Below are 20,244 nucleotides of genomic sequence, written 5' to 3' on the forward strand. Positions count from 1 at the left end.
GTTACAAGGTATTAAAGGAAAAGTTCATCCAAATTCAGTCATTACCTACTCACACCCTTCCCAATGGAAAGTCAGACTGAGGTTTCGTTGTTTTCAATTTCTGGAGCTTCACAAGCAAAACAGTGCTGCACAAAAAATAAATCAATCAATTGTTATTAGCTCGTCTGGCATAATCCAAGTCTCTGGAAACCCTGAGATCCTAAAGTGATTTGAAAGGAATTGCTGACAGCCTTGTAAAGGTCAAAAATTTCAGTTCACTTTTTCGCTTCTGGGGTCCTCAATAATGCAAGACAACATTTATGGATTTTTACATTTTGCGTGTTTTTTTAATGTTTTAAAACAAATCCCCAGCTTCTTCAATTTTTTAGGTGAATGCTGAAGCAATGTTTTACTGTTAACCTCCAGAAATGTTGTGCTGAGTAAGAAACAGCTTGGGTTGAGTAGTATTCACTTTTGGGTGAATTGTTCTGTTAAGTGCCAACAACTCATTTCCATGTCACAACTGTGTTACATTCATTATGAGTAGAGCTGAGGCGTTTAGAGCATGAAAGATCTTAACATCAAAATATAATGACACTACCCTCTAGTGCCCCTCAGAATAACACCATTTATCAATTGTCTGAATATCTGAATACTCTATCTGGATGATAGAGTACTTCGGTAGTTTCTTAAGTAGTTCAAGTGTGAAGTATAACAGAATCAACCCTACAGCGGTGTTTTTCATTACGAAGCAGGTGAAATGACAATAAATACTTGCCACCTTCAATAATGATACTTTGACAGCTCTATACCACGTTTTCCATTAACATGTCATTTACAAACAGGAGAGACTTTTAATTCATTAAACACACAGACGGCCATACACACCCGTGGACACACACTGACGGCAGCATACCTATATCTGTGCCCCATGGCCAAATCCATTGTATGCAAGGCCCTTCAACAATAAATACGGCTTTGTGTCAGCAGCCCCGCATATTTAAAAGCGCTAATGGCTTCCAGCAAACATTGGTTTTCACAGACACACAAATATACACTAAGCCAAGGAGAAAAATCACTAATGAGAGAGTGGGGCATTCTGTCAGCAGAGCAACGTCTCAAAGCCAACAGGTGCTGCAGTAGCTCTCTGGGTAAGGTCAACCACACACTTTAACCAACGGAGGATAGGTGGTTGGCTGGAGAACATAGATATGAGACTGGGAGACAGTTTAAAGTGATTAATGAAGGTGTTAACAGAATCCACACTACTGCCTAGTCTTTTATCTTGTTGTGAAGACTCACTCTCATTCATTCATTAATTCATTCATGCATTCAGTCATTTTCATGTATGGTTAGCCCTATTCTGCCTGTGGAGGTATTTGAGAAAAACGCCAGAAGCCTAAAGGGGGTTGTACACATGAGCCAATGAGAGGGGTTGTCTGGACCCAAGGTTAGTGAGTTACGAAATGGCAAGTTCGAGTGCTACCACACTAAATGTTAGTCAACCGCTCCATACATTGGTCAGTCAAACAATGTTATTGGTCAACATAACACATAAAAGTGGCGAATATGGAGGAATACATAGCTTGTGGTGTAATTCATATGATGAATTTCTCTAAAAGTCTATATGAGCTTAATTTTACAAAAAAACATCTTTCATTAGGTTGGTGCACAAGCAAAAATGCATTAACACAGATCATGGGCCTTGATTGAAGATGCTGCTAGGTTATGACATGCCACACATTCAAGCATGACTAGTGTTCAGTGTTGCTGTGGTATTGGGAATAAAGTGTTATAAAGTGGTAAATAACGTGTTATCATTAAACTTCTGAGAAATAGGTTGCATTATTGTTTGTGTTTGCATTTTCACCAAGCTGAGAAAGGTAACATAGCCTGTGTGTGGTCATTAATAAACCTTGTGCAATCAATTCACACTTTCTGGGAGTTTCTTGTGAAAATACATCAATCCCTCCTCCGAAGACACATCAATAGAGTGAACCTAGGTACTCGCTGAACTCACTAAAGACTGGATGACTGACTGGAAAGCCCAGTGGTTATGAGTCTTACACCTAATGTAGCTGAATACACACTCTCTCCCTGTCACTCACACACACACACACACCATCACATGTTTGGTGAAGTAAAGCTGTATGCTTTTGTCCATTGCCAGGGGGGTAAACACAAACACATAGAGTCTAATCTGAGAGCAAACAGCGGCGCCTCATGTTAACCAGCAGGGATACAGTTTCCCTCAACACCATGAGGCCTGTAGCACTTAAGAGCTCAGATGAATCCTGTCACATCCATAATAATTAACTTATTAACTGTGTCTGACCAATTGTTGTTTTGCTTATATTGTTTATCTTTTACTTTTGGGCATTATATTCCACATTTTCATGCACTTTCTGTGCATTATGCTCCAAATATTCTATTTTCCCCATTTTATGGTCAATGTATCAATCATTCAAATAATCAATTCATTAATTTAGTTTCAGTTATGAGGTTAAATAAGCCTTTTTACATATCACAAGCCAATATGTGGTATATTTTTGTTTTGTTTTTGTTTTGTTTTTTTTTATTACTTATCTGATATCTTATCTGAATATTCTGTCAAATGTTAAAAATGATTCATGACAATGTAAGTATCAGCATTTTTAATCTATAGAAAAGGTCATGTTGTGTAAAGTGAGTATTAACAGGTGCAGACATTCACACTGTTACCTCACAACAGGAGGGCTCAAGATTTGAATCTCAGCCATGAACACCTGCTGCTTTTGAACTGTAAGTTGTGAATATATTTCAATTGGACAACTCACATTTCAAATGTTAATTAAAACAGCAGAACATGTTAGAGTTTGGCATCTAGGCTCTGACCTCTTGAGAAAACATTTTGAACCCAGATGATGGAGTAGTTACTTAATATCCAATTTTGTGAATTTGGCAGGGCTCAAAGGCCGTCCATCCAAACATGGGCTGACTGAAAATTATAACTTTAAGAGACATGAACCACAATTGCTCCTCTATGCCAAGAAAATTTATGCTTCCATTAAGTTTCTTTCATCTGATTTCCAGCTGCGTGGAAACTTAATATCGTCCATGTTTCATCCGATTAAATGCCAAGAAAACACTGGGTTTTGCAGTGATACTCAGTATGTGCAATTCAAACAAATAAATATAAATCAGGTGAAACAGATCAGGGCCTGAATAAGTGATGAGAAAAACCGAGAGACAATGAGGACCACCTGCATAGAACATTAATGCTGATTTTCACATTCCGTTTCTGCCATCAACATTTCAGAGAATTGCCTTTGAGCCTCACACATGCACACAAATGTATCCATGCACACATGCTCACAGACAAACAGCGTTTTAGTTAAGTGAAAGGCGGATATTGTCCTATATCTTTATTCTGCTATAGTTTAATAAGAAAGGGAGAAAAACCCCAGCAACCAAAACAGGGAAATGAAATGGGTTTCTTCCATCCAAGCAAATGACAGCATAATCTCATTTAAGACGGTGGCAGCGGACCTTTGTTTCCATCATGTGTCGCAATATATACCTGCCCTCTGGGTGAAGCAGTGACACCCGTACATAGGAGAGAAGGAATTAGGAATTAGACTGATGAGAAGAGATATGATTGGGGAGGAAGAAAACAGAGGTGGAAATAAGAAAGGGGGCTGAAGATCAGAGGAGATATTGCCATGATGGATGAAAGGCTACTAAATCGAAGAAAGGATATGGGGAGGGCATACGCATAAAGCCATGATAAATCCAAGAGTCGGCTCCACAAATACATGTCAGTACAAGAACATTCTGTTGTTGAATAGCCTACATGAAGTCTGTCTCTACGACATTCTGTGTACACCGCAATGAACACTAAGATAACAACACAACATCAATCACAAGTATCAAAATTATTGTTTGGTGTTTCTATTGAGGATAAAATGGGTTGCTTGGGTTTTCCCTATCAACTTTCAACAAGATTAGCTTGTATCATCAAACACTGCGATGGACAGTACATATCTGTTCTACAGACTGTTAAAAGAACAATCAGAAATGTACTTTGCCTTTGACATCCCAATGATTCTTCATAACAAAAGAGGTGGACAAATCACAACCAAAATCCATCATTTGGACATAAATGTCTGAATTGCAAATAACAAAGCAGTGAGAGAAATAACACCAGCAAAGACAAGTTCAGCCAAGGAAGAAGGTTAATTCTATTCAATTCAATTTATTTATATAGCGCCAAATAACAAAAATTGTCTTATGTCAATTAGATCAGGTCTAGACCAAACTCTTAGGTTCCTATTGAAGAGTAACAATCACATGAAGCATAAAATCAGCCAAAAGACTCCCCAAGAACACAAGGAAGTGACGAAATGAGAAAGAACGCAAGAAAAACAGAAAGAAAATCGTAGTGTTGGTACTCAGACTAAGCTCAAGTCTGGCATGTGACTAGCAGTAACACATAGCAACATGAAACAATGGATGCAAAGATTCAGTTTATAGTTTTTGTCTTTGTACTAAGCTCAAGTCATTGGAAAATAGCAGCAACAGCACATAGAATTACCACGACAGAAAGAAAGAAAGAAAGAAGTAAGAAGAAGTTTTAGACTTATGGTAAGCTAAGGTAATCACCAATAAAGGAAGAGAGAATAAAGACAGAATAGACACCATATGGCAGCAACAGTTGTGTGTCATACAGTACAGCAGGATCCTTACCTAGGACGCCCAGACGGTAGTTGACAGTTATGACAATCACATTCCCATAGCTGGCTAGGATGCTGCCGTCAAACATATTCCCAGTTCCTTCCATGTAGGAGCCCCCATGGATGAAAACCATCACCGGCTTGGGGCTTCCACTCTCCCTAATGTCTGGAGGAGGGGGGGAGCAAGAGGAGGAAGTGGAGAAGGCGAAAGGACTGATTAGATGACAGATTGAAGGTGACAGCCAGCGATGCAATTTCAATACTTTAGTGGGTTTTGGCCACCTCTTTAATTTGATTTTTTTTTTTTTTTTCTGAGTAATCGTGGCACACTGGCTTTTTGACATGGTTACCTTGTTAGTTTGAGGCGTCAAACCATTCAGTTTTCTACATGAAGGCCTTGACATGTTTATGGTGATTGGGAAATGTGGGTTTATTTGTTTATTAACCTATTTGAAATTCTGTATAGGTGTTAATAAAAGAAGATATTTACCGTGACGAGTTTTAATTTTCCACCAGGCAATGGACTGTCAACATGCAAGAGTAGCAATCTAAACTGTCATAGCATGTTGAGGTCAAACTTAGGGAATTAGTCTGGAAGGAAATCTAATAAAATATAGGGCATTTTGGGACTGACAATTTAATGAAGAAGCACTCCTTTATTTTAACTATATGAATTTAGGTTAGCATTTGGTAGTTGTTTGGCTGTAGGGAAGTGTTTCCCTTGTTTTTGGGAATTTAAATGCATGAGAGAACTCAATGGCAGCAGAGGAAATTAAACAGAGCTCCAAAAAATACTTAATGGGACACTAGTCTTGTTCAGTTATTTAAATCTTTTAAAGGGTTTTGTTAATGTGAAGGACAGGATGTTGTTTCAGCTTTTAAATTACAGCTCAATCACTTCCATAATAACAGTGTAATAGTACAGTAGCTAAACAAAATAATAACTTGTCAGGCTGAAATCATACTGCAACAAAGCAGTAGGTGTTTTTCTGTGACCAAAGGAATAATTGTTGTTGTGTTAATATTAGGGCTGTGTATTGGCAAGAATATGGCAAAACAATATGTATCACAATATAGGGGTATGAGATATTATGTATATTGTGATGGGTTGCAATATTGCAAGCAAGGTGATATTTTCCCATTTTATGAATCCAAGTTTAGGTAAACTTTCTTATTAAGAACACACACCAACATAGGCATAAAATACGTTTTAAAATAAAGTTAACTTATTTATGCAATCAGAAGTTATATCACGACACAAAGTGAACCCTTCCATGAACTTTGCACGTGAACATTGGCAAAAAAAGCTGATACAGTGTTTGAGTATTGATACAGCATCATAAAACATAATACTGTGATACTGAGGTTTCTAAATGTTTTCTCACACTCTTAGTTAATATGAGGTGTGGAGAGTGGTGAGCCTGCTGTTAGCAGCAGAATTAGCTATACTAAAACATGCTACATCTGGCTGATTAGAGCAGCAGAAAGGAGGGCTGTACTGCAAAGCTTTAGCCCTTGACGCCTCTAATGGAGGCTGGATTGTGAGCAAAAAGGATGAGAGGACTGCTGCAACCCACGTTCAAAACAAGGTTTTCGCTTTCATCTTCCGTATCGCAGAGATGAAGCTTTTCATCTTGCTTCCTAACTATCTCCATCAGTACACGCAGCAGCACACATCGTTTATCCCACTGATGTTTTACCACTGAGGGACTCTGGTCCAGAGAGAGATCAGTGAGTCTACGTAGAATTAAAAATTAACCGGCCAAGAAAACAGAGAAGCGTGACCTCAGAGACAAGAATACGAAAAAAGATGGTCGATTGTGAATGGGGTGAGGTGGGTGAGGTGGGGGAGGAGGGAGGGGGCAGAAGGATAGTGTTTGTATCTGAAAGCTTTCCCACAGTGTGTTTGAAGTACCCCAAGGGGTAGACAAAATAATCTAAGCACCTCAGGGAAAAAAACTTTAACTCTAAGGAAGCAAACACTGCTATATATAACTTAATTATGCTTTTAAATGTGTGTAAAATCACCCCTTTAAAGTACTCTACTGCAAATATTGCACATTATTATGATGAAACTATTTATTAAAGCACTGTATTGGGGCACGGTGGGTTTATCTTCCTTGAGTATGAGTAATGGGTTAGGGGTTAGATAACGGAAACAGGACCTCATGTAGCAGACAATACTGCAGTATGTCTACATACTGCAGTATGTCTACATATTGTGCAACTGACAAAGAAAATATCTAAATCTAGTGGAGGATTACAATGAGGCACATGTAGGTAAAATGTTGTCTATGTAAGTGTGTGTTTGCGTGTAAGCGATGTTATGTCTCTCGGCGCAGAGCTCATTACATCACTTCTATCACTCTCTGTCCTTTGTAGTGTTTTTTCCTAGTTGTTCTGCTCCCTCTGTCACAGCAGGCAGTGACCACACATCATAACTCTCCTCTGGAAGACTTCCAGAAACTTCTGACAAAAAAGGTCAGGGGATTATGGCAAGTGTGTGTGCGTGTGCATGCCTCTGCACTGATATGTGCATAGCCTAACAAAAGAAGAAGAGGGAAGACAAAAGGCGCAGATGATAACAATGAACAACACTGTTTTGTACAGTGCTGTTACTAATTGGTATGAAGATAATATTGCCAGTGATGACTGCAGCAGACACCCTGATGATGATGATGATGACACTGAAAGCTGAGATGGACAACCATGGTAGCAATAGTGATAATAATGATATCACAACCACGGCAATGATTTTCATTTTGATGTTGGCAGCTATGATGTTCATGGCAACCGTGACAATTATAATAAAATTATTTACAATGATGATTATTCTCATTCCATCAAGATGATCTTGAAGCTGATGATGCTAATGATATAATTTGTTAATTATAAATATGCTATTTGGTTGTAACTAGGGATGTCGATTTATTTAATTTCTTAAGTTATTCTTTCTCTCTCTTCTTCACTCTTTCTTTTTCTTTCATTACCCCAACACCCTTTTAATTTTACAGGAGGAAAAAAATATATATATATTAAATTCAAGATGCCCTTACTTTCAGTCCTGCTTTCCACTTACTCAGTGGGCTTTGGCGTACTGCACTGACTGTCTGACATTTGCTAGATGGAGAGGCTCTGAATGAGGAGCTCAATGCGCTGCTTCTCCCAGTCACTGATGAAGTGACAGGTAGTTGTGATGCAGCTTTTGTTTGTGAGAGCTTTCCAGCAGTATGTGGTCAGTGCTAACTTGTCTGTCCCGGCTAGTTTGAGCTCATCCATCTTCTCCTCAGAGTGTTTTTCCACTGCATTAGGTCACAGTAGCTCTCAGTGGAGGAATGCACTGAATTAACGTTAGCTCTCTGAATCACTCACCCTCTAGCTCTCAGATTAGCAGCATATCTCAACATCTTTCGCTGCGAGTCATCCTCACTATTTTACATATGACTTTGTTGGTTTTATGGAGGAGATGTTTCCACACCAAGTCAAGATTAACATGCTTTATATACCTCAGACTGTGAGCTACCATAGCCTTTAGCACAGTGTTTGGAAGTGTATATCAATTAACAGACCAAATCAAAAATAATCTCAGTTGTTAAGCAATTAAACTGGTTATCTTTGACATCCCCAGTTCTATCCATTAATGGTGCATTTTCATTTAAAGCAAAAACAATATGAATGATTTATCATATCCACATACACTTTGTAGGAGTTGTATGATATGACACAGTCTCCTGTCTATGTATATGTGCACTCAAGTTTAACATGAATATATATTCATTTCTGCTGCAGCGTGATACATCCAACAGGGCTGTTAAAACTACCGCTTTTTGTTCAGCGCTGAAGGTCAGAGGTAATGAGGTGAGGTGAGGATAAAATTGTCTTGGCAATGTTTGAGCATTTGATGGATTTACCTGAATTTACCTGGATTTACTGGCTGAAACTGGCTGTATATTGAACACGCTGTACCTTGAGGTTTTAAGTTTATGCAATCCAGCTTGCTCTCAGTGTGGTTTCCTGGCATCCTTCATTGGCTGCCACTGCAGGACTGAGAGCCAAAGAAATCATCTAAACCCCAGCCTCTCCCTTCGTTCCCCTAACTTATCAATTAATTCTCATTCAGCTGATTGCAAATTTCATCTCTTTCCAACATCCTCTTTCATGAAGTGAGGTGATGGTGTATTTGGGGTGATTACTGGAACATCTAATAATTATTTGTAATATCAATGGGTCCTTTTGTCCCTCTGTTTAAAGTATAGGTGTTTGGAAACAGGCAGAAACATCAAACTGTCCTCCAGGGTTTGTTTTTTTGTTGGTTTTTTTTCTCACAGCGAGCAGTGAGATTAAAGCTTGCTTTGAGAAGAGCTAAAATGAGATGCAATCTTGTCGTGATTCGACCATTCAATCTTCCCTGGGATGAGTGTGGGCGAGGGAGTTTGTCAGAGGATAGGTACCATGCCAACATGAAGTAGAGCATTGCTTCCTCGAGGATGAGGTTATGATCAAAGAGTTTCAGGTGCTTTAGATTTCTCTGAGCAAGCCCTGGGAGATGCCCCTGGGCTGTTGCAACAACTTCGGCATCTTCTCTGTCTGCCATGTAGAGGACTTATCAAACCAATGGCAGACACAAGGAGCGGAGGAGTTGTTGTTTTTTTTTTCCTGGCTTCAGCCTTTTGCTGCAGGGAGCAAAGCCATGGGGACTCTCAGAAAAAGCAACAAGAAACAAAATGAGGCCCAGTGGTGAACACCGATCCAAATGCTTCCAGAGGAAATTCTCATGTAATCAGTCCAACTGTGGTGATGTAATTTAGAGTACATATCCACTCCTGTGTGTGCAATGGCCTTTATATATATTTGAGCTGTGAAACTGGTTTTGATGACAAAAACACTGTGGTACTTGTTGTGAGACTGTTCTCACCAGATAGAAATGACAAGATTGGTAGCTCATTCCCAACATTGAAATTATCTTATTTTTTTTTAAGTTAGGCTGCTGACAGGTGACCTCTTAACAAATTGGAGAGTAATTACTCTCCTTTCTATAGCTGAGTTCATGTTCAGAGACATACCATAACTGTAAAGAGTGCTCACATCATAAGGTTACTCAGGGTCACAGCTAGAGAAGCTCCAGTTTTTCAGATTAGACCTGGAAATATAAACGCCTCCCACTAGCCAAAATCACTTGTTGATGGCAATTAAACCCAAATTTAATAGATGTAGTGCTTAATAGTAAATGCACAACACTTGCAAAAAAAAAAAAGGAAAAACTATCTTGTGCTGATGTCAGCACTTGCAAGTTGTTGAAATGGTCCAATGGTAAATATGTCTCCTACTGCATATCTTCCATATGATGTGACCGTGGCAAATAGCAAAGCCATTGATGTAACCTACAGCTCCATAGGGGTATAAGAATGTATTGTTACATTTGAGAATTGTGATGTTTTATGCTATTGTATCAATTCTTAAAAACACTGTTTTTACTGTATTGTAACACATACACTGTATTGATTTTTAATTAATAGTTAGCATGCATGCATGGCTATGGTTCACTTTGTGTTGTGTTTAACCCCCTTTTATATATTCAGTTGCTCATAGTATCATAATATATTGCAATAGTTTGAATCCTAACCACTATATCACGATACATCAAGTTTGGCTTGAAGTATCTTCAGCTGTGTAAACATAACCGATTAGAAAATCATCCCATCAATAATTTTGGAGGGTAACTGGGTTATTGTTCAGTACGAGGAACTGTTGGACGCAAGTGTGGATGGCATGGAGCAAAGTCAGGAATTTCATCAAGTGCTTAAGTGTAATGAGAAGTTTACTCATTTCTCTAGAATTCAAATAGCTTCCTGGCTTTACATTACTCTACGTTAAACTCCTTGTTTTGTGATTGCTTTAGTTTTTTTTTTTTTTTGCTTAGTCAGCATGGATGGGCTTGAACATTTCATGTGACAATTGTATTTTCATTTCTAAGATGATGAAAGGAGTTTTCACTTTTACTCCATGTATGTGATATCAAGCGGCTTCAGTATTTGGAGTTACACCTGAAATGTCACCATCTGGAGCCTCTGGGCTAGCTGCATGCAACCAGGTAACCCATTCCCCAGTTGATCTTTTATCATCCTTTCCTCCAGGATTGTCCTCATGTTGTCAGCAAAATCTATATCCTTGTGCCCTCCACACTCAAAGTAATATATCTATAGTGTAGAGGAGGATTAATATCTCACAGGTATTGCTATATAACTCTTTATATAGGGTACCAGGGGTCCCATAAGAGTCTTGTAGATACAACAGTTCACGACATCTCCTCTTGTGCTCTGAACCACTCCAGCAATATTCGCTATTAAGAAAAAAAGAAAAGAAAGAAAGCTTCTAACAAATCCTCAGCTCTCAGGGACATTCCTGTTTACATCTCTATTCCCAGCACAAAAGGATTACAAACACCAGCTTTAATGGGTATAAAGAGATTGTAAAATCCAAGATTCCTGGGAGGGCAGGGGTGGTAGGTTAGGGGATGTCCTCCCTCAGTTTGCATCTAGAAGGCAAATACTGGTCAAAGGTTAAGAGCCTCAAGAATGGCTGGTGGGGACCTGTGTCTGTCACTGTGGTTGTGTATGTGTGTGTTCTCGAGCATATTTTCCTCTATATAAAAACGGATTAGTTGTCGGCCTTGCATCCTTTATCGAGATAATGCTTGAAGCTTGCTGGGATTTTATTGAATAGATCTGTGTGACTCTCTCTAATCTTACTTGTGTGTGTGTGTTTGTGTGTGTGTGTGTGTGTGTGTGTGTGTGTGTGTATGAGAGAGAGAGAGAGAGAGCTCTCAGAAAAACAGCGTGATGGCGTAGATCAAAGGGATTCAGATGGTTGTGAGTCTTATTTGGATGTAATTGCTGTTTACTTCGTCACATTATACAGTAGAGGTGCCTTATTAAGACTTTCTGCCTGTCATTAAAGTTGCACTGCAGCAGCCTTAAGGGGATACGACTCTATCTCATGGTTTTATCAAGGACATTTTATTCCTAATATGACTTTTCAAAGGGCTGCTTGTTTATGGCAACTAAGTAAAGGTTCCTCTTTTTGTATGATTGAGATTAATGGATTTCCTGCACATTGTCTTTCTTTGAAACAGCACTTAATTTAAATATCAAGAGGCGCAATTGCAGTGTGTCAGTCCTAGAGTTTTTGTCGGGTACCTACTGCATAAATGCCTTAATATCAACAGTCGTATGTCGGAAGTGTTCTGTTTTCATTGCATTTTAATTGCATTTCAGGGTTTTGCTGTCATGTGTGCAGGAGAGATACCGCAGTGTTGCCATATGTTCTATTTCCAAACATTTAGTGAGTTTGACTGAATCAGGCCATACAGATATGACGTAACTAACATGTCTTGCATGTATATATGTGGTTATAAACTGAACTGCACAGTACCAATACATATTGAAAGTGCAGGCATCTGCACTAGTGAAGAGTTACATTCCTGTTAGAGAATATATTCACTGACACTTAAACAATATTTAATTTTCAGCTAGAAATTTTGGGTGTCAAGGAGAATTACGCAAGGCTTTAGCTCTGACTGTAGTTCTAGTTATTAATTTTACTACTATTACTACAGTTACTGCTGACTACTATTTTCAAAGTCAATAATGAACCTTCAAACTTATTTGACATGAAAAGGAATGTAATACATTTATTCCAGATATATATATACATATGCAACAGATATTTGAAATAATGTCCTGACTCGCATAAAATGTGGTTCTGTGGAGATTTAACTCAACCACTGAAATTATTTCTCTGTTTGCCAGAGAATTTTTCACCATTTAAATTACAATCTGCTGTAAGCAGTCCTCAAACTTTGAAAATGATGGTATTGACAGAAGCAACATGAGTGGGCCATTGAAATCATCATGCAATAGAAGCCGAGTATTTATGTGCTGTTTTGATTGTGTGCTCCGCAAAAAAGCATTAAAGTGGAGGGCCCAGATGATCACTTAAAACAACGATGACAGTAATGTCACTTGAAATCAGCTCCACCCAAATGCTGGCTCATTTTATTATTGCAAAGTCTGTCCTGTAAGCTAGCCAGTCCAGATTTTAAGTAGCTAAAAAACAACTAATTTGGCAGCTTGGGACTTAAATTCTGAATCTAACAGCCACTGCGGGTGGTTGACCGGAAAGTTAGCTTCACAAACTGGTGTGCAGTAAATTAGCCCCGACTCTGCCCTGTAGGAGAGGAAACCATGCCAGGGGAGATAACAACCCACACGTCTGTGCAGCAACCACAGCTGAGAAGAGATGCTTCCAATGGTTTTGTGCAGAATTTTTTGCTGTCTCAGACTCATCATGTACAAAGGTTATTGGTTTGACGCCAAAATGTGTACTGGGCTAAGTGTTAGTATAGGTGCAAGCCAGTTAGCCAGTTTCTTTTGAACATGATTTGATTTTAGAAACAAGACGAATTAAAAGAAAAACATGCAGAAATGTGTTAAGAGCTGGCTGAGGGGTTAATAGTTACTTGATCTGCTAGTGGGATGCAACATAGAAAAGGAAAGAAAAGATAAAGGAAACAGCAAACCCAAGCAGAGAATCTATGTTACAGTATTAATATCAAAGAATGGTGGTAGACATGAAAACTTTAGACATCAAGCTGAAAAGGACAAAACACATCCAGCCCAAAAAGAGAGTTTACGAGTAAAGAGCAAAAAGAAAATGTCCATCACTTTCAAAAAAAGGACAAGAAATGTAAGAAAATCAAAGAAGATAAAAATTGGAGGAGAAAGGGTAAGTTTGGATTCCCTTGTCATGCAAATCAGTTTGGCATCAGGGGGGGAAAAAATACCTTCATCATCCGTGCGGTCACTATCACCTAAATCATCAGTGTGTTTCTTTGTAAGGGGACCTATAGGACCAAGAAGGAGAAGATGGAGGAAAACAGGGTGATCAAGAACACACACAGCTTTCAAAAGATGCTCTCAAAAGATAAGAAAATATGTCAATAATTAATCTTTCTTTAGCCCCTTTCTTAAGAAAAATCTTCACACTGACAAGGACACTTCACATGTTTACAGTAGAAATTTACTGTATATGACTTCATTTAAGAAAGTTAAGAGCAAGAAAAGTGGGACTTTAAAAAAAGAGGCAAAAAAAATATTAGTTCTCTGTTGAAAAGGAAGGCTTTACTGAGGACGAACCTCTTAGGACAAAAGACAAACCTCTTTAAAACAATACATACAGTAGCATCAATTATACATATCAGAGACATCATGTTGAAATTTGGAAATGATCACTGCAGCAGAGAAAAAGGCAAAGGCTGTAAAAGAAGCAGCATTTTTAAGAGCAGAGCACTTAACATAAGCATATGACAGACTCCCCCTGCTGTGTGTCAACCTGTGCATGGACCAAAAGATACACACAAACGCATACTAGAGAACAGGCAAATTTATATCCGTGTTGCTTTCTGTTCCTGATTAGTATCACTGACATGGAATTCATGATTTGAGCATGGACTTCAGTTCAATTGTGCAAAAAAAAACACACAACCATATTGTTGTGCTTAAAATGACCTCATTGTCAAGTCATCGACAATTAATAGAGGAATAACTTAATATTTTGGGAAATACACTTGAAGAAGAAGATTGATACCACTCCCGTGTATGGTAAATATGAGGCTACAGCCAGCTAACTGAGCTCAACATAAAACTGGAAACATGGGAAATCAGTAAGCTGATGATGGTAAATCACTGCCCCCAAGCCATACTGCCCTGCTTACTTGGCCTACAGGACATGGCTTAAAGTGCACAGAGTGCATAGAGCAAGTGCACAATCAGACTGTTTGAGCAGACCATCTGCAGAAACAACAGCAATCTACCAAAGCTCCCTGAGGTGAAGCATGCGTGGGAGGAAGTAGCAGTGAGCTTGTTCTCCTCTCATGGCATCATCACAAAGGCCTGAAAGCAGTACACTGAGCAACTGACCAGGTTTTTATTGGGTAATGGCACAATCTCCTTCTGCTGCCTCAAAATACCAATGTGCCAACAATATTCCAAAGTGCACCTTTGGAATATTAAACTAAGATAATCAGCTGCTAGATGTAGACATATATTTATCATACAGAAACGTGAGTGACTGATCTTCACATGAGCTCGATTCCCAAAATAGTTTAGTTTTCTTACAGGTTGCTAGCAGTTAAGTACGTGGTCGAACATTTTGACAGGGGAAGTCTTCAGCTGCTTCTTTTTAAAACTAACAAACAGTCATTTCAATGCAAGTCCCTTGTACATACAGACATAAAGACATGCTAGCTTAATCAAAACTAACAATAAACACACATTCACAGGGAAGACATAGAAATACAAACAGATGCTTCATAACACATCTGAAAGCATGCAGTACAGAAATAAAGAATGTACACTAGCAGGGTGCATGACACAAAAATCATATTGCTCAAGCCCTCATATGCAGACACCCACACACACACACACAGTCACACACATACACAAAGCAATGACATCCGCAACCCGTAACGCCACAGGTCTTCAAATAACCATCTACCGAAGGCGAGATGACCACTCTTATCTTTCCAACTACCTTCATTGGCAACACAGCCAAATAGTCAGCAATTTTATGCAAATCTGCTTAAGTTCAATTTCACTTTATATTACTGATACAGCAGGTAATTTCAACATGACAGAGGTACATTCAGTGAAAAAGGTTAATGTAGAAAAATGGGTCTAAAAAAATCCATCCATCCATCCATTTTCTATACTGCTTATCCGTCAGGGTTGCAGGGACGGCTGGAGCCTATCCCAGCTGACTGCGAGCGAGAGGCGGGGTACACCCTGGACTGGTCGCCTGTCAATCACAGGACTCACACACAAAGACAGACAATCACTCACACTCACACCCAGGGGCAATGTAGAGTAGCCAATTAACCTAATGTGCATGTTTTTGGTATTGTGGGAGGAAGCCGGAGTACCCGGAGAAAACCCACGCAGGCACAGGGAGAACATACAAACTCCACATAGAAGGGCCCAGACCGGGATTCGAACCTGGAACCCTCTTGCTATGATGCTAACCACTGCACCACCATGCTGCCCAGGTCTAAAAAAAAATTAAAAAACTTAATAAAATGAGTGTTGGTTTGAACACATCTGTGTGTAGAGTAGAAAATATCAGATGAATCACTTGAAAGGTTCAACATACCGCATGCGAGTCAGTAGCTTATGCTGATGAGTAATAATTCCTCTGTCATTCTCCACCCTTGTGGTTTATTTGAAGCCCAACCATTTCTCTCCAGTGACTTTAAAGAGGAAGCTGGCTCTCCACATATCATTCTGTCCTACAGCAGTCTCCCAGCTCTCTTTTGTGAATTTGACAAGCAATTTGATAAGCAAGAGCTGACGTGTGCTTTCTATGTGCTGAATAAGCACCAAGACACAAGAATCGCCTCTTTCAAGATGTGAAACATCTAAGAAACACAGAGCATCCACTGTCTAGGGATGTGTTACCTGTTTATAGGGCCAGAGATCACCGTCAAAGCATTACATGAGGGGTGTGGGAGATTCATGTTAGTCTTTTAATATACAATATGTCAACACTTTGTACTTTGACACACATACACACAGAAAGAATATGGCTATCATTATAATTATTATAATTATTTCCATTAACCCCCCCCCAATTCTATCTCCAACTTTTCAAATGCCTACACCTACATTAAATTAATTAAATTCGAAAAATTAATTAATTAGAAAAACCTTTCTGACATTTTGAAAACTACTACTGTCAAAACTCCACAGTCTGCACAATATTTTGAAAACACTTAATAAACCAATGTCCTTGCAAAACAAAAACCCTATAGGGGTTTAAAAAAAATGTATAAAAAGTTTCATGTTGGAGAGACTTATAAGCAACTTGAAAACTTGTGAGAATATGTGATTGATGTGGCTGCTCTGTGGACTGCACATGTGCCGCTATTACAGTGGCACGTTGTTTGACTGAGGGTTAGTTGGGATCAGAGCAGACAAGACAGCTGCATGACAGCTCATACACACTGGCAGACAGACACACACTCACCCACTCATGAATACACACACGCACACACACACACAGATAGAGAGACATCATACAGCAATCAGGTGTCAATTCTAAACTGCCCAGTGACAGGGAGGCCCCGACACTGACCTGCACTCCCCCACCTGCCACTGTGAGCTCATATGTGTTTCTGTGTGTGTTGTGTGTTTCTGTGTGTGTTGTGTGTGTGTGTGTGTGTGTGTGTGTGTAGCACTAGCACAGACACTAGCGAGGTCTCAGCTGGCATCAGACCTGATCGGTGATTAAGCACTTGAGATTTTCATCTCTTTCTATCTGACTGTGTGTACCTCTGTATCTCTCTGTACATTTTGTACTCTGTCTTACACTTCTGCCCTGGTTATGTCTTCCTGTTTCTCTTATTTCATATTTTTCATCACTGTTGTTTTCCATTTCCATTGCCTTGATCTCCATCTCAATATTTCATGAAAATGTTGTGATGTCATGAATGATTTCTCCCTGTTGTTCAATGTAAAATGTGATGTATACTAAAATGTGACATAACATTGTTTGTCTGAAATCACTTTTATCTCAATTTAGGATGAAATTTCAGATTAATGTATTACAGAAACATCTTTCAAACCTGCTTTGAGGGAAAAAAAAAATCTATCTTAATCTATTTTAAGGAATTTGGCTAAGACAGAATGACCCGAATGGAAAAATTAGTTATGAATTCTAAGTTAGAATGGCAAACATCCTGTCCTTTATTCCTCTGGCGTGATAAGCTACTGTCTCCAACTAATTGAGGCACTGAGGTCATGAATGTCTTTTCATTACAACAAGCTAGCTCACCAGTGACAAGTGAAGTGAGACAGCCTGTCAAGGACACAGGCAGTCTCATGTACATTCTAAACAAAGATACAGCCAGGAAGAGTGCCCACTGAAGAATCGACTTTACAAGCTAGATTTCCTTAACATTTTTAACTGCTTAGTAATACGAAGAGAAGATTTTCCTTGAAACTTAAGACAGGACAAGCAGTTTGATTTTTTTTTTATTTTTTTTGTTATGAAGCACCCAGGTCTACTTCCACAACATTCAATGGTCTTCATCAGTGGATGTACGTTGGTCAGATGACGAGAGATGGTCATACAGGGACAGGAGATGGTAACCTTTATCTCTGATCAAAGATGCTCTCTGCCAACACCTGAATGTGCTTTTTCATATTTCTCTGGCCTGTCACTGACCCTTGATTCTGTTTGACTTTGTGTTTTTCCCATTTGATATCATGAGGAGTTTTGCTCATATCATCTATTTCAGATGTTCATTCAGACTATTGTCAAGAACAAGCTAGTGACTTCCAAGAGTACGCTTTCACACATAAGTGACAAAAAAATAGTGTATATTTCGTCAGTGATTTCTATCCATCATTCGATGTAGCAGATATTACATTTTTCAGCCTCTCTCTCTGTCTTTTATTGTATTTTGTGCCGTTTGATGTTTTCCTCTCTGTCTGTCTCTCTCTTGTATCCTCATACCTTCTTCTCTCTCCCATCAGCATTGATTGGAGACTGATGAAGAGGAGTTTCACGCTCTCTGACATTGTGCAACAATCCATGACTCGAAAGGCCAACTGGAAAGCAAGGATAGCACACAGGCACGCACATACACACCCATGCACGCACACGCATTGAACCCTCAGGCATTCCCCCTCTCCTGGATGAGGTAATTATTGCAAGGAGAGTCCATGCATCGATCGCCCATTCAGCACAAGACCTATCCACACATACATATTGCTTCTCTGTATGCATCAGTCAAGGTCCGCACCAGCATGGAAGCAGCTTAATCAATCACCAATGCGCATTAAAAAAGGGAATCTAACAGAGCGTACGGCTCAATGAGCCAAATAGGTAATCTACTACTGACCTTGGATAAAATCCCTATAGGCTGTAAACTATAAATACAGAATCCATTCTCCAAGGTAAAACTGGGAGTCTAATGCACTCCAGCAAACCCTCTGATGAGTGGAATTAACAGAGACTGTGAGCAGTGAGTAAGCACAGGAAGAGCGCTTTATGAAAGTGTGATGATGGGGCTCACGTTTAAAAGCACACTTGATGGGACAGATAGGATTCCAAGCAAGACACACAAGCACTGATTTTCTCATAAACTGTATCTGGAGCTAAAACTAGAGGTAAAAAATAGTATAAAACCAGAGCTGTCCCAGTCATTAACAGCTACTTGTTTTCTGTCTGACCCTCTCTGTTCTCTGATCTCATAATGTGCCTCCCACCCTTTCCCATCAGCGCTGATTGGAAACTGATCAAGCGTTTCACTTTGTGACACCCCGCAACTGTGGTCCGTCTACATTTGAGTGGTGTAAACAAACATGAATATATTACAGATAATGAATTCTGAACAGAAACATTTTCAAATTTATTTGCCTCAACTATTCAGCAATGCTCCTTCTCAATAACTTTTTATCAGTTTTCAACAGATCAAATACTATACTATAATGGAGATCTGAAAGCACATACAGTAAATCAAGTCTTCATTTTCCTGGGGAATTTTGTACAGGTGGCGGACAGCATTTCAGAATGAAAGCAAAGCAGGAACTAATCTAAATGCAGATGCTGTTGTTATTTTATTCCCAGTACACTGTACAATCAGCAGAAACACATTAGACAAGACAAGAAACACGATTTCTAGTATGAATTCCGTCCACCGCACATCTGAGTACTATACAAACACAGATCCTAGATGTAAAGAGTTAAAACCCCTCTAGATAGTGATTTTTAGACCTAAACCAAATACACGTATTTTTTTATCTCTGTATCTTCAGAGATCGGTTGATGATTTTATTCAAGTTCAAACAGCCGCACTTAAAAAAAAAAAAAAAAAAGCATTCCATCACTTGGGGAGAAACACTGGTCCAAGGTTTGAATAAGGGCGGCTAAAGGAGACTCCAAACAAGTGTCAGAAAATCAGACTGTACATTCCAAAACCTGTCCAGATAGACATACTTCCTCTCATCCAATTATATTTCTAAGATAATCATCCAAAGAACCAGCTTTGGCGTTGTGTTACATACAGTATTGCAGGTCTGAAAAGTCACAGTTGTAACATTAAAAGCCACCTTAGGGAGGAGATGCTGCAGGAAGGTTGGGCATACAAAGTGTGTGACTTACTTAAAAACAGTGAACTTTTCATTTAAATGTTACCAGAATCTTTCTTTAGCCCCAACCAAGTGGTCTCAAGCTAACAATTGCAAAGTAGCACTTAAACTATTTGAAATATGTTGCATTCCTCTTGCTTTCTTACTTTCGATTCCACATTTCCCAAAGGTCAGGGTCTTTTGCCGTATGAAAATGTTTTCTGAAGAATAAACAGTAATTCCACTTGCATATTACATTTAGAACTGTTCGCCGATGTTCATATTTTTTGAAATTGATACTTTACATATAAGAGCAATAAGAGGCCTCTGTGAAGCTGTCTATCTAAACAGTGAGTGCATTAGAGAAC

At 39.1% G+C, this 20,244-nt stretch overlaps 1 protein-coding gene across 1 annotated transcript in view; it reads right to left on the bottom strand.

Annotated features, from left to right (window-relative positions):
* Positions 1 to 20,244, bottom strand: part of nlgn1 (neuroligin 1) — a 292,093-nt gene that overhangs the window by 166,771 nt on the left and 105,078 nt on the right. The window contains exons 3-4 of the mRNA XM_046391164.1: positions 13,534 to 13,593; positions 4,705 to 4,857 (exon numbers count right to left, since the gene is read on the bottom strand). Coding sequence (XP_046247120.1) covers positions 4,705 to 4,857; positions 13,534 to 13,593 — 213 coding nt within the window. The remainder of the gene's footprint in view (positions 1 to 4,704; positions 4,858 to 13,533; positions 13,594 to 20,244) is intronic.

This window comes from Scatophagus argus, chromosome 6, assembly GCF_020382885.2.
Source record: "Scatophagus argus isolate fScaArg1 chromosome 6, fScaArg1.pri, whole genome shotgun sequence".
NCBI classification, from domain to species: Eukaryota; Metazoa; Chordata; class Actinopteri; family Scatophagidae; genus Scatophagus; species Scatophagus argus.